Source organism: Sapajus apella, unplaced genomic scaffold, assembly GCF_009761245.1.
Source record: "Sapajus apella isolate SASKATOON/1434 unplaced genomic scaffold, GSC_monkey_1.0 scaffold14, whole genome shotgun sequence".
Taxonomy (NCBI): Eukaryota; Metazoa; Chordata; class Mammalia; order Primates; family Cebidae; genus Sapajus; species Sapajus apella.
Genome location: NW_022436954.1, coordinates 19379675 through 19394688, shown reverse-complemented (window position 1 = coordinate 19394688; position 15014 = coordinate 19379675). Strand labels below are relative to the sequence as shown.

At 41.1% G+C, this 15014-nt stretch overlaps 1 protein-coding gene across 5 annotated transcripts in view; it reads left to right on the top strand.

Moving 5' to 3' along the window:
• The window catches only part of ALKBH3 (alkB homolog 3, alpha-ketoglutaratedependent dioxygenase), a 37864-nt gene that overhangs the window by 17209 nt on the left and 5641 nt on the right, over positions 1-15014 (top strand). For all 5 annotated transcript variants that reach the window (XM_032283543.1, XM_032283539.1, XM_032283540.1 and 2 more), the window contains exon 8: positions 1196-1405. In XM_032283543.1, the coding sequence (XP_032139434.1) occupies positions 1196-1405 (210 nt within the window). The remainder of the gene's footprint in view (positions 1-1195; positions 1406-15014) is intronic.

Below are 15014 nucleotides of genomic sequence, written 5' to 3'. Positions count from 1 at the left end.
ATTTTTCTGCCACAGCCTCCCAAGTATGTTGTAGGTGGGACTTCAGGCGTGCACCACCACGCCCGGCTGATTTTTGTGTTTTTAGTAGAGATGGGGTTTCACCATAATGGCCAGGATGGGGTTTCACCATATTGGCCAGGCTGGTCTTAAACTCCTGACCTCATTGATCTGCCCACCTCAGCCTCCCAAAGTGCTGGGATTATAGGTGTGAGCCACCATGCCTGCCCTTTCATTTAATCAGTAGTTGAAATTTTTTTCAGTTTTAATTTTAAATGTGGTAAAAGCTGATGGCTGTAACCAATATAAACAAATGTTCTTTGGGCTTCTCAATAATTTCTAATGTAAACTTTGAGAACCATTGTTCTAAAGGAAGCTTTGTAAAGTACTCAAGATTTCTGGGAGAAAAGACAGAATTCCAGCAAGAACCAATATAAGGTATGTTGTTTGTAGCTCCCAAGTACAGTCTAAGGTTAGGGGCATAGCTTCCCGTGGTATACGTGGCAAAAGAGTTCCAAATATGAATTACATCAGTGAAGCCAGTGCCCAGGAGACAGGGCCGTGTCTTCTGTCCTTGACAGCTCATGCACTTGTCGGGAGCATATCATGATTCTCACTCCCTAGAAAGGAATGTTTTTACTCTTCAGGTTATGTTTTTAGGAAGTTAGCCACTCTGGAAATACTAAATGTCTTTTTTAAAAAGCAGTTCTCCCGTTCAGGGTAAAACAGGAATGGAATGAACAGAGGGCCACCCAGCAGGAAAGTTGTTTCATTCCTCAGGCTTCAGTCTGGGTCTGCTGACTGCCTAGTGACATGTCAGCTTTGCTGCTCCACTTACCACCTTAATGACTTACCAAGGTTACTGCTCTGAATATACGGCTACCTGCTTCTTTGCAACGGCCATGTATTTAACATGGAAAGGGTGAGATGGGTAGTTAGATCCTGGTCCTCAAGATATTGCTGTACTAAATTTAGTACTTTTATAAAATTCCAGAGATCAACTTGCTTCAAAATAGAAATGATGGGAGGGAATTAAACCACGTTTCTTGCCTTCTGTTTATTGCATTCCAAGTGGTTTGCTTGTTTCGTGCCTGGTTATAACGTGGCTGATTTTGCCCTTTCTTCTGTTTTTCCATGTGGCCTCCATTTTATGTGTGATGCGACTGTCTCTGCCCTTTTCTTGGTCTGTGGATCGCAGTGGCATCCTGTGCTGCGCACACTGAAGAGCCGCATTGAAGAGAACACCGGCCACACCTTCAACTCCTTACTCTGCAACCTTTACCGAAATGAGAAGGACAGCGTGGACTGGCACAGCGATGATGAACCTTCACTAGGGAGGTGCCCCATCATTGCTTCACTCAGTTTTGGTGCCACACGCACATTTGAGATGAGAAAGAAGCCACCACCAGTGAGTATCCTCTTTCTCTTATGCTCTTCCTGTCTCTTATTAGTCTGTGAAAAAAGTAGAACTCCTAAAGGCTTCTACTTTCAGATTTAAAGCATGGGAATTGGTGATGAAACATTTTCAAGTGATTGCTTCCCCATGGTTAACTTTTGACTTCCATAGTACTCCTTCATTCATTTACGTATCCAACAAGAATTGGCTGCCTTCTGCTAGGTGCTGGGGGCTCATTTCACTGATGGAAGGGATGAACTCCCTGTCCTCGCGGAGATACAGTCTAGTTGGGGTAGATGAATATTGCCAATTTCTCAGATAATTGCAATTGTGATCAGTGCTGTGAAGGAAAGCCTATAGAAGGATGACTCAATCTAGTGGGAGGCTCAGGAAGAGGAAGGAGTCTAAGGAAGAAGCCCCTGAAGAAGCCTTTATTTTAAGTGTTCTTCATGGTAGTATGGCCAGTTTTCTGTAAGGGAGCATTACGTGTATCTTTGTTTCTTCTTGGCCTTCTCCTGAAATAAAGGTTAATCTGTAACTCTTTCAGAGAAAGGAAACTCAAGCCAGATTATCAGAGGTGGTGATCTGTCCACATTCAGGTAGAAAAGCAGTGACCAGAATATTAATAACTATATAATAACTTCTGTTTCCACCCCAGCTCTTACTTAGGTTGTGTGACATTTGAGGAATACTAGGGTTATAAATTAAAAAAAATCAGAAATGAAGCACCTTAGGACTGAGAAAGATAGTAACACCAAGCAAAGAGCAAATTATTTTATTTTCAGGGTTTGTATCTTTCTAACAAGCATTCCTGATCATTCAGCTTACAACGTTAAACCAGACCCAGTCAGTGTGGAAGTCCAACCAACGGGCTGTTTTTTTGTTTGTTTTTTTTCAGAGACGGAGTCTCACTCTGTTGCCCAGGCTTGAGTGCAGTGGCGCCCTCTCTGCTCATTGCAACCTCTGCCTCCCTGGTTCAAGCGATTCTCCTGCCTCACCCTCCTGAGTAGCTGGGATCACAGGCATATGCCAGCATGCCCAGCTAATTTTTGTGTTTTTAGGAGAGATGGGGTTTTGCCATGTTGGCCAGGCTGTTCTCAAACTCCTGACCACAGGTCATCTGCCCACCTTGGCCTCTCAAAGTGCTGGGATTATAGGCGTGAGCCATTGTGCCTGGCCCAAGCTGTTTTTTGAGTAGACCTAAGCCAGACCACATCATTATTAGTCAGTGGTCATGTCTGTTCTTCATCAGATATACCTCAATAAGAATACAGTTAACAGATTGTTTTCCTGTTGTGTACTGGGTTTCCATGCATGGTATTTTTAAAGCATATTGTGTAATTTTGCATATATGCCATTAAGCACCTTTTGTTGGTATAATTTCCATTGATTAGGTTTTCTTATGTTTACATTGACAGTGTGATTATTGTTAGGGGATTGTTAGTTACCAGTGTTTTTTTGAGCGAACTTGCTTCCTAAGCGAACTCGCTCCCTAAGCCTTCAGTTACATTGGCAAGCAGCCTTCTCATGTACCAAGGAGAATCAGACAAACCAACTTTTGCTATATTTTTTTAGATAGGATTATACTTCGGTACACAGGCCTGCACTCAGTTGAATACCAAGTTCACATGTGTGAAGAATTCATTCTGCTCTTAGTAAGACTCCTGTTATATAAATAATAGAGAAACACTGTATGTCTAATTATTTAAGTTCAGACTCTTTTCTCAAGCCAGATGTATGGGACATCAGCTTGTTGCCAGGAGTGGTCCTAGGACTGGGGGCTGTAGCAGTGAATGAGTAAGATGAAATCATCTCTCTTCTGCTGGAGCTCATCTAGCATATGCTAGTGCTGTGCCTTAGAGTTATCCTTCTGGCCTCCTGATTGGCAAATAAGCTACAGTATATATAGCCTTTGGTATAATAATGGTTTTTAGTTCTTCACACTTACTTTCCTTGTTGCTCAGTATTTCAGTCTTCAGTTACTGTTTCTTTACACACATACATTCATCACCACCACCACTACCACCTTTTTTAAAAATGTGGGCCTATTTATAGATTTGGAGCTTAAGAATTCCCTAAGTGTGCTTTTTGGATAAATCATTTTACTGTACAAGCAGTTTCCAAATATTACACATTAACAATATTCTGGTGCCCAGAAATACCCCATTTCTTCTCCCCTTCAGACAGCTGAATTTCTTCATTGTCTCATATAAAGATATAATACATGGTGATCAAGAACTATTTCTTGGTAGTACACATCAGTTATGTTACAGGTAAACATGTAACTGGAGAGCATAACTACTGCATACGGCATTGTTTCTGTGGGCAGCCATTTGGAACAGCGCCTTATTCTGCCGCGACCCATACTGAAGCTTTCTCTTCTCCTCAGCCTTCTTGGAGTCTATGTTGATGAACATGAATGAGAATACAGGCCATGAATTACTTAGAAGTGGTAAAGTCCACGTAATTGTCTGCCGGTGACAAGGGAATGTGCACTGTGACGATGGTAGCTGGTTTGATTAGAATACAAATCCAATAAAAAAATTTGTCTGAGATTTTAACAAAGTTGGCTGAGGAAATGGATTTGGGAAGAAATATAAACATGTTGGTACTTCAGGTTATTCACTGTAGTAAGCTTTGGCTTCTGGCCTAGTCTTAAGTATGATTGAATTTGATGCAATTTTTGTATATCATCTCAATTCCGGCTTTTGTTTAAGATTTGGAAATTGAATGTTAATATATTTGAAATTATAATCGCACATGAGTAAAAAGTGACTTTTTTTCCCCAGGACCTGTAAGTTCCGTTTTTGTGTAAACGGGATACAAGTTTAAATTTTTGAAAAGATTCCTTCAGGTCTCAGTAACTGATTCCAGAAACCTGGGGCACTACAAATGTAGCAAACCTCGAAGTGCAGAACCCTTCTCTGTGTTGACAGCCTTGGAAATGTATCTTAGAGTGCATCATCTTTATCTTATAAATAATCCTTTTTCCCAAAGGATTGAAAGGAAGTGATTATTGCAAAATTTTGTCACTTTTCTTTATAAACTCAGCTGATGAGAACATGACTCATGATTCATACAGCCCAAGGTAAAAGCACAAACTTAAAAGTACAAATTAGATTAGTCTTCAGTGTGCGATTTGTAGGAGTCTGACTTCCTGTAACTCTTAGGGACCTATCTCGGTGTGCTACTACAGATTGTAATTTTCATGTCTGTCACTGAGACCTTCAGGGTGTATTAGAGGTTGTGGGAGGGAATCTTTCAAACTCCTATTAGCTTTGACCCATCGGAGAAGAAGTTAATGCCTATTTGACTTGAACCACGGTTTCTCAACTGAGGCGGACATGGGAGTCATGAGATTTCCTGCACTTTGTTCAAGTGTGCAGTTTTGAGACAGAAAAGCATTTGTTTTGGGCCACTTTCAAGGAGAAATAGTCTTGATTTTTAAAAAATTCAAACTCCTCCACCCTTGCAGCAGCTGTTTGTTTTGCAGTCTGGCACCGTGAGCAGATCTCCGTTAACTGCTGATCTACTGAAAGCTGCCCCAGCTCCACACACTGTATCCTAACAATTTCTCCCTGTGCTGAGATCGTAAGGAGATCTTTGTTTCGTAAGCACCAGTGCCCTCTGATTCATGCATGGGCTCAGTCAGCTTCATGTATACATCATCTCGGGGATTAAATATTTCACTCTGGGTGCCGGTTCTTTTTTTCACGGTCCTGGAGTCTAAGTCTGCCAACTGCTGCTCATTCATTTTGATTTTAGAGTAAATTACCCTTTCCTTTAATGATGTTACTGTCATTACTCGGGGACAGAGTAGACTTATTTGAGCTTGCTTTTACATTCATTCTGATTCCTTTTTTTGTTTAGTTCAAATTGAAGACTAAGTGAAGAGCATCTTATCAATATTCTGGCCGGTGTCAGGCTATATTGTCTTAAGACTGTCATAAAGATTATCAAATATCCTTCAGTAGACCTTTTTTCTTCTATCAGGCTAGTTTTATTAAAGGTTTTCTATACTTCTTGTCCCAAACCCAGTTGTACTTTTCAAACTACATTGTGTTCCTGTTTGCAAAGATTAGTCTGGTTCTTTTCCCAGCTAGTTTTAATTCTATACTGAAAAAAAGCAAGCTGGAAAAGGAACTACAAAAGCCATTTGGCAGGCTGCTATTTCTCTGTCGGTTACCATGGAAACAGTGATGGCTGGGGGGGTGTTATTAGATAATAGCAGGAAGTTTGTGATGCACTGGAGGTTTAGATGCCAAAAGCCTTGTTTTTCTAGCAAATTACCTCTGGATAAACTGTATCCTTCATCAGCTGAATTCTGCAAATGTGAGGGGCTCCTATTCACCTCAAGGTGATTGAGCTGCAGCAGGTTGAGCCCTCTAACCCGTCCTCCGTAGCCCTCATGAATGCTGTTTGTATTGCCAGAAGAGATGGTTGTGAAAGCAAGTCTAATGGTGGAAACTGTGAGAGCACCCAATGAATTGGATGTGCTTCCCTTGCCAATTGGCTGTGGGTTTTTTGTACACTACTGGGAAAAGTAGAGTATAGAAAGGTCAGTCAAATCATAAATATTGATATTTTTTAAAGACTTTAGAAAAAAATGAAGATATTGGAATCCAAAATAATACGATACTAAATTAAGCTAAATTTGGAAATCAGATAAGCTAGTACTATGCAGGATTTCATAGAGTGGAAACAGTCTCCACCTTAGCCAGCAGCCCCACTGCCGCTATGCCAGTCATCTATCCTTCCTGTTAATCCCTCTGCCGATTGATTATAGCACCTACTCTAAAAGATGACAAGAAATACTTGAGACTGGGCATGATGGCTCTCACCTGTGATCCCAGTACTTCAGGAGGCCAAGGTGGGAGGATCACTTGAGCTCAGGAGTTTGAGACCAGCCTGGGTAACATAGTGAGACCCCGTCTCTGTGGTTTTTTTTTTTTTTTTTAAGTAAACAAAATAAATATAAGTAAATAATAAGTAATAGAAATACTTGAAATAAATTGTTGATAGCCATGATCATTTAAAAACACATTGTAATAAAATTTTCAAAATTGGTTATATTTCCAGTTTCTGTCCCTGATGTTGGCAAAAAGCACTCAACTGCTTCATTTATCCTTATTCCTTTTTTTGTAAATGGGAAGAATAATTGGTAGCTACTTCATGGAAGTAATCAACAAGTTTTCCCATGAAAGTTGCCGTAGTAAGCAGTGAATTTTTAAGCTGTTGTAAATGGTTGATGCTGTGGTGATTTTTCAGATATGGAAACTGAAAAAGGACATAGCAGTGAAACTAAACTCCAAGGTGCCCTTGGTCTATGAAATGGCATTCATTGAAAGAGTATAGGGAAGCCTTAGGGAGGGAAAGCAGCCTGTGGTGGTTGAGTTTTTGAGCTCCCATCTCTAGGACCATTTAATGGTTTGGAGAGTGTGAGGGTAAGTGGATAAAAGAGAGAGAGAGAATGCACGCGTGTGTTTGCACGCGCATGGATGTGTGTGTGTTTAAGCAGATAAAGAAAGGTAGTCCTGGTAGGACTTGAATTATCTTCGGGCTTGAGATCCTTTAGGAGTTGGAGTCCTCATTTGCTTCCTTGGGCCCTTGTATCAGGCTGGAATCCATGCCCTGACTCCCACTAGGAATAATTGATTTTTGCAACAAGCCTCCCAGCTTTGTATTACTAGTGACAGCACGTTCAGTTTTAGGAGGACAAACTAGTGTTTCCTCAGAAAACTAAGTGATTCAGTGTTGTTTCTGTGTGTGCCATGGTTTGGCCCACAACCCTGACTTTTTTAAACCTTGTCCCAGTGGTAGAGGTTTTTTTCCCCTTGCCATACTCTTAAGGACTATTCCTAAGCCATCTGGTGATTTTTTTTCAATTCATAGGTCACATTTCCAGGGAGGATAGCTGCCTCACTGAGGCAGAGAAGAGCAAAGCATGTTTGAGGAAGGGGAAAGGAGGCCTGCCCTGGAGCAGACTGAGCCAGCTTGAGGAGTGTCCCAGGTGGTGAGACTGGGGGAGTAGGTGGGCACCAGGGCACGCAGAGACTCATGAGCCTCAGGAAGGAGAGGTTTTGTTTTATGTCCATCAAGAAGCCAGTGAGGTGTATTAAGCAGAAGAGTGACACGGTCTGATTGGCAATTTTAAAAGGTCACTATTGCTACTGCATGGAGCCTGGACTAGAAGAAACAAGGAGGCCAATTAGGACGTTGTTAGATTTTGTATATGCCTTGAGACCAAGGTAGAGAGGAGAAAAAGGGACAATTCAATGGCATGAGCTCAGAGGAACTGCGATTTTTATCCTCTGCTGCAGAATAATGATCTGAAAGTGTTATTGAGGAGCAAGGAGAACACTCTGTCACCTGGCTCTGTGAGCCACTGGATTGAGAGGCATGATCTCCTTCCACATGAGAGGGTTTCAGGGAATTTGCAGTCTTCCAGAGATAGCCAGGTTTCAATTAGGATGAGGAAGCAGAGAGAACCTTCAGAGCTCGTTGAGGTTTAAGAGATAGTTGAGTTTGCTCATCTTTGAATGGGAATTCCAAAGGACACAATGGAAAGGTACAGGAGGGAAAGAGTTCTGGGGGGCTGTGTCTGATCAGATTATGTCCAGGAACAGTTTGGGAGTGAGTGTTCTGGTTAACAGATGGCTGGAGAGCCTTGCACTTCTGCTAGTGACTGGGCTCAGCTGGAGGTCAGGTATGGCGGAACGTATTCTCATATGCTTTCAGGGGATGAAGGGCGTTTGTTCCTGGTGCTATGACCTGAGGTGGAAGCCCTTTCGAGATAGCCGTTCTTTTAAGTTGCATTTTTTGAAATATTATATTACCCAGAATGGAATCTTCATCACATGAACTCTTCTGATGTCACGTGCACATTCAGTGTAGCTGGAACACCTACAACTGTCAGGGTAAAGCCAGGTTTGTTTTTGCCCAAATTCAGTAACTTGTCACCCCCACCCTACCCCAGTACTATTTTGACAATAAGTCTGAACACTAAACCCTGTCAGCAGGTATTTCATTCTAAATTTCATTTACATTTCAATGTGTGCATTCCAGAAGGAAAGGCAGAAGTCTGCCTGGTAGTTTGGGCTGCAGTGCTGTGCTTTCGATGCCTGCAGAGAGCCTCTTTTGCAGCCAACAATTGCCCAGGCCTCCCACACTCTTTTTCTTTTTCTTATTTTAAAAATTTTTATTATTATTATTTTTAATATATATATATTTTTATTGCATTTTAGGTTCTGGGGTACATGTAAAGAACATGCAGGATTGTTTCATGGGTACATACATGGCAATGTGGTTTGCTGCCTCCATCCCCATCACCTATATCTGGCATTCCTCCCTATGTTATCCCTCCCCAACTCCCTACTCCCTGCTGTCCCTCCCCTAGTCCCCCACAACAGACCTAAGTGTGTGATGCTCCCCTCCCTGTGTCCATGTGTTCTCATTGTTCAGCGCCTGCCTGTGAGTGAGAACATGCGGTTTTTGATTTTCTGCTCTTGTGTCAGTTTGCTGAGAATGATGGTTTCCAGGTTCATCCATGTCCCTACAAAGGACACGAACTCATCGTTTTTTATGGCTGCATAGTATTCCATGGTGTATATGTGCCACATTTCACACTCTCTTAAGTTATTGTGAGACATGGTGAGGTCCCATGTCATTGAGCTTTTAATATCACTGGGTGTGCCTGGTATAGAACGATTGATTGCACCAGTCCTTTCTGCTTATCCTTCTTATTTGCCTCACCAGAACCTTCCAAGCCAAATAAAGGCCAAAAATCAGGAAAGAGTTTCGGAAAAACTCAAAGATTTGTATGTGGCAAGTGAATTTAAAACTGTTTTGAACCAATAACCTCAGTGACTTAAAATCTGTGTTTTTCTAGCTGGCTTCTTACTTTAGCAGATCTTATTTCGGAAACAGCTTCTGTTTTTAAAGTAATGTATTTCAGATCAATGCTAGGATGTCATCATCTAAAGTGTGGTTTGAGTCAGCAGAAGAACTCTGCAAAGATGACTTTGTAGGGTCCCACCACCTTTATTCTGCCTTCATCATTTCTGTAATTAATATGTTGTGTTTATGTCAGATTTTAAAAATATTTTACCACTGTGAACTAAAGGTCCAGCTATATTCTTATATCAGCACTGGAGGAAAAATTTTGCAGCCCAACTCTAGCTGCAAGCTTAGATAATCCAGAAAACAGTCTAGAACCCAGCTGGGTTCTCAAGGGCAAAGCAACACCACAGTTTGGGAAAACAAGCTGAAAAGAAATGATAAAGAAAAAAACAGGACATTACAGGCATAGCCATAAGTTGAGCAATAGGGCAAATAAACGGACATTTGGCTCTCAGCAGGTAAGTAGCTGTAACACGGGCTAGCATTTAGTTTTCGAATATCATTTCAGTCTGCAAAAAATGCCGTGAGTATCCTTGTCAAGCAACTCTACCCTCTGATCCTTGGACCAGCGGGCTAGAGAAATCTCTTTGTTACTATCGAGAAGAAATGCTTTGCTTGACCCTGCAGATATGCCGACATCTTGGGCTTTTTCTTGTTTTTGAAGCAGATTCAGGAATGAGTTTTCTGCATCTGGAGTCTCCCCTTTCTCAAAGCTTAACTCATTCTTGACACACCTGCTCTTTAGCTCCATCCCACCACTTGGCTGAAATTATTCTCATACCATTAACCTCAAATCAGGTCCGCTGGCCTGTCCTCAGTCATCTTCTCTTGCCATTGTCATATTGGTTTTCAGTATGCATTGCTTCTGTGTGTGAAACTTGCCCATCTATTATCTGAGTTTTCTTCCTCTGAAATACTATCTTGTTTTAGAATTACCAAACTTTTGGCATTACTATTTTTGTGCCTCCTTTAAGGCTTTTTTCCCCCCAATCAACCCCTTAAATATAGAGGTTCAAGATTATCTTTGATTCTGTTATTATTCTCTACATTATTTTTTAGGAGATTATGAACATGGCAGTAGATGTAAATATATCATATGGGCAAGGTCCCTTTCTGTCTTATTTGTCATTATGTTCCTAGCATTTAGTACTATGCTTGTTGATTGAATAAACAAATAAATAGGATCTCATTAGTTCTTATAGCTTTAACCATTCCTTCTTTGGTGGGGTGACTTCTGAGTCTCTTATCTCCAGCTTTAACTACTTTCTTTCTTTTTTTTTTTTTTTTTTTTTTGAGATGGAGTCTTGCTCTGTTGCCAAGGCTGGAGTGCAGTGGTGCGATCTCGGCTCACTGCAGCCTCCTCCCAGATTCAAGTGATTCTTCTGCCTCAGCCTCCCAAGTAGCTGGGACTACAGGCATACACCACCACGTCTGGCTAATTTTTGTATTTTTAGCAGATACAGGATTTCACCATATTGGCCGGGCTGGTCTTGAACTCCTGACCTCGTGATCCACCTGCCTTGGCCTCCCAAAGGGCTGGGATTACAGGCAGGAGCCACCATGCCTGGCCTAGCTTTGACTTTCATTTGAAGTTCCAATCATCACTTTCTACATGTTCACGAGACATTTCCACTTAATAACAGCACATGTGGCTTCTACCCTGCAGTGACAAAATCAGATTTGTTTTGTTCTCTCAGAAAAACCCCTCACTTGCTGGTAAGTTCATTTATGTTCATGTTAACCTGACCATTCTCTTGGTTAGGTTAACGCTGTCAGTTATTTTCTGCTATTCCTTGTTCCCTTGTTTCTCATACATTATCAAGTCCCAAGTCATCTGAATTTTTCTCGAACTAGCTAAAGCACGCACCTCTCTTACAACCACCATCTTTATCTTAGGCACTTTTAACCCTGCGCCTAAAGTACTAAAATGACTGTTTTTTCGCCCTGAGGTCCCTACTTCCAGTCTTTACTCCCTTTCTTCTGTCCGTTATCCAGATGTCAGGTATTATTTCTAGGAACCGTTCTTTCCTGACTCTCTTTCTCCCTGTCTTCTCTCAGTCTCCCCTCCCCAAATATTAATTAAATCCCTCCTGTGTGTCAGGTATTATACTATGCTCAGCTCTGGGAATATAGTAGTGAACATGACAAATACAGTCCCTGTCCTCCTGGGGGTTACAGGAGCTAGACTGTAATCAAATAAACAGAAATAGTTACAACTCGTGGTTAGAACTCCGAATTTTTATTTTAGAACATCACTCTGGCTGCTATGTGAAGAACAATTTGAGAAGAGGCAGGAGTAAGAGACTAAATAAAAGAGGAGGTGTTTGTAGTCATCGCAGTGGGAGACTGCTAGCTTGGACTAAGGTGGCATTGGGGATGAAGAGAAGTTAGTGGATTTGAGGTATGTTTCGGAGGATGAATCGACAGAACTTGCCAATAATATGTTAGATGCGAGGGTAAGGATCCAGAATGACTTCCAGGGGTCTGACTTGAGCAGCGGTGAGTGGAGTTGCTGTTTACTCAGGTGGAAGAGAAGCAGGGATTTCTGCATTTGATTGTGTCCTTGCTTGAGGAGTTCCTTCTTCTACAGGCAACATTTGAGATGCCTGAGGCTTCCAAAGGTAAATAGGCAATCGACTGTGTAAGTCTGGAGTTCAGACAACAGGCCTGGCTGGAGATGTCATTTGGGAATTTTGGAATAACCACAATAGTAAAATGCTAATAATAGCAAGTGTATACTGCTGACTGTGCCTGGCTCTATTCTAACTTCTTTACATTGAATTCTCTGATAATTTTATATAGTTGATGCCATTATTATTTCCATTGTACAGATAACGTGGCTGAAACTCCAGTGTTAAATCACTTGCTCAAGATGACTTAGAAAACTATTTGTTGAATGTTGAATCAAATTAAAACTAATAATATAGAGCATATGTAAAACTGTGGAATTGTACATTGTCATTCAGAGAAAGAGAATAAAGAAGGGAGCGTAGAGACTGCTTTAATCACTTTGTTTTCCACCTCAAAAATCTTGATTTGCTTCTATGGGAACAAAGAGTGAAATAGAAACTCCTTAGCCAGATTGTCAAATCCACACATGCTCTATGCCCAGAGAAATCCATGGCCTCTCACTGTTCCCTGTATGGTTGCTCCATTCTACTAAGTTACTCTTTGCTCTCCCTTAGGCTTGCTCTCCACCTCTTCACTTAAAAGGGCCCCCTATAGTGTGAATCTTTCCCTGATGCCTCTAGTGCAGAAATTAGTAATAGTTACTGTGTACCAGGTGCTTCCTGTGAACCTGGAAAACGAGAAACAGGTAGCAGGCTTCCACCTTGTCCTTTCTGCTCATCTGTGTTTTGTTTTCAGAAGTATCTTCTTAGTAAAAAGATGGAGGTTTTCTATGTAGCTCATCTAAGGAATCAGAGATGATGTGGAAAACCAAAGGCCCCACTGTTATCTGAATCAGTAATTTGGAAGCATATTTTGCTTTGAATGACTTTTTCTGGTGGATTTGGGGGCGAGACGAAGAATGTGATATTTTTTTTAAACCATGGCATTTATTTTTTAAAATCTTACTGAAAATATTAAACGATACAATTTCAGATACAAAAAAACTAGTGCAATAAAACGGTTGAGGTGTATTTCCATTGTCCTTCCCTTCCTCATCAGGAAAGTACATTGTCCACTGAGAGACAGGATGACTGGCCTTCTCCCAGCTCTACATAGAGCAGAAGCCCACCAGCTCTCCTGGGCCTTGGTTAACACATGGCACAGGCTATGTTTTCTAAAAAGCTATAGCAACACTTGTAAGTCAACCATGTTCAAATCACATATTTACATATTGGTCAATTCTTTATGATAGACATAAATGAAATACAGTAAATAATTTCCAGTTGCTGTTTAAAAAAACAAGAAAAGAAGTGCAGGGGACAAACTTGGTCAGTGTACACAAATATCCTTCATGTGTACAGACAACCTCAGGTATAATTTTTTTTGAAACTTTTAGGTTAGGGTATATGTGCAGGTTTGTCATACATGTAACTTGTGTGCCACAGGGATTTGGTGAACAGATTATTTCGTCACCTGGCTAATAAGCATAGTACCTGATAGGTAGTTTTTCCATCCTCACCCTCCTCCCATCCTCCAGCCTCAATCATTCAGGTATCATTTTAATTTGAAAGACCTAGATACACTATTATTTAAGTGATAGTGGTCCCTAAGATTTATTCAAATTACTATAAAATAATACAGTAAGCAAATCTGTAATTTAAAACTCTGTCCATTGCTTGAAACCTTGGAGGAACCTATACTACAATCAGTTGCTAACTAAAAGCAATTGTACATGTATTTGATATTTTCCCACAGTTTCCACCTCTAGATTTAATTCAGTAAAGGAAGATGACATTTGAAGATGAAGTAGCCCTTGTGTCCTGAGCTTCTATCAGGCACTATGGCATGGAATGGCAAGGGGGATGCGAGAGCACATAAGATGACAGCCAGGCTTAGACGCTTACAAGTCAGCTAAGGTGACTGACAGGGGACTCAAAGAAGCCAGTCATGTCATGGACCCATCAGCAGCAGAGCTGGGCAGCCCTGGAGCTGAATCTGGGCCTCAGACCTGTTTAAATTGCCCAGTATTTTCAAAGACACTGAATTAGCTGCCAAAATTTATAACTCAGGAAATTCACATAAAAATCCCACTTATCAGTTTCCCTGGAAAACCCCGAAGAGGGGGCAACATGGGGGGAACCGTGATCTGGAACAGCTTATTGGCAGAGCAGCCACCACCTGTCTGCAGGCCCCTGGTTCTACATGGTTTCCTCCCCTCCCTGTGGCGCACCCAGTCCGCACCTCACACCTAGGCCACTTGCTGGTGTTTGTGACCCCTACACTATAGTCAGGGTGCCATATATTCAGGACAGGAAATATTAGGATTTCAGAAGGAATAGAGCTTACTTTGGAGAACAGGGTATAGTGGAAAGAATAGGGCTTTAGAGCCAGGCCAATCTACATTCCAGTGCTAGCCTTCCCTCCTGCTAGCCTTTTGCCTTAGAGAAGTATTTTCCCTCCAGCTCCCTTTGCTTATGATAAAATGGATAATATCACCTCCCCTCCCTTACAAGGCTGTAGTGAGGATTAGCAATAACAGATATAGTGCCTAATGTGCCTGGCACCTGAGCATACGCCATGGTTGATCTTGTGGAAGAAGTCTAGCAGAAGGCTTTGGTTTAAGTACCTGGAAACTGTTATAAAAAGAAGCATGGAATAAAAACAAAACAAAAACCACCACCAAAAAAACAAACTCCATGTAGATTAAAGAGTTAAGTCTAAAAAATGTAAACTCTAAAAAAAAAAAAAAAAAGGGAAATGCAGTTGTATATTTAACTTTCCTCAGTATGGGAAAAGACTTTCTAAGCATAAAAATCATGAAGGAGAGCCAAAGAAAGGTCAGTAGAGTTGACTCTCAAATTTTTGAGCTATTCTGTGTTAAATATCGTAAGTACAGCTAAAAGGCAAATAGCAAATGAGAAAATCATTTGCAAAAAGTATCACAAACAAAGGGTAAATGTCTTACTATCTGTGGTCACAGATCAATAAGAAAACAGCATTAACACCCCTGTAGAACAATGGACAAAGGACATGAACAGAGAGTGTTCACAACAGAAGAAACAAAATAGCAAACAGAATGTAAAAAAAAGTTGAACTTGGGCCAGATGTGGTG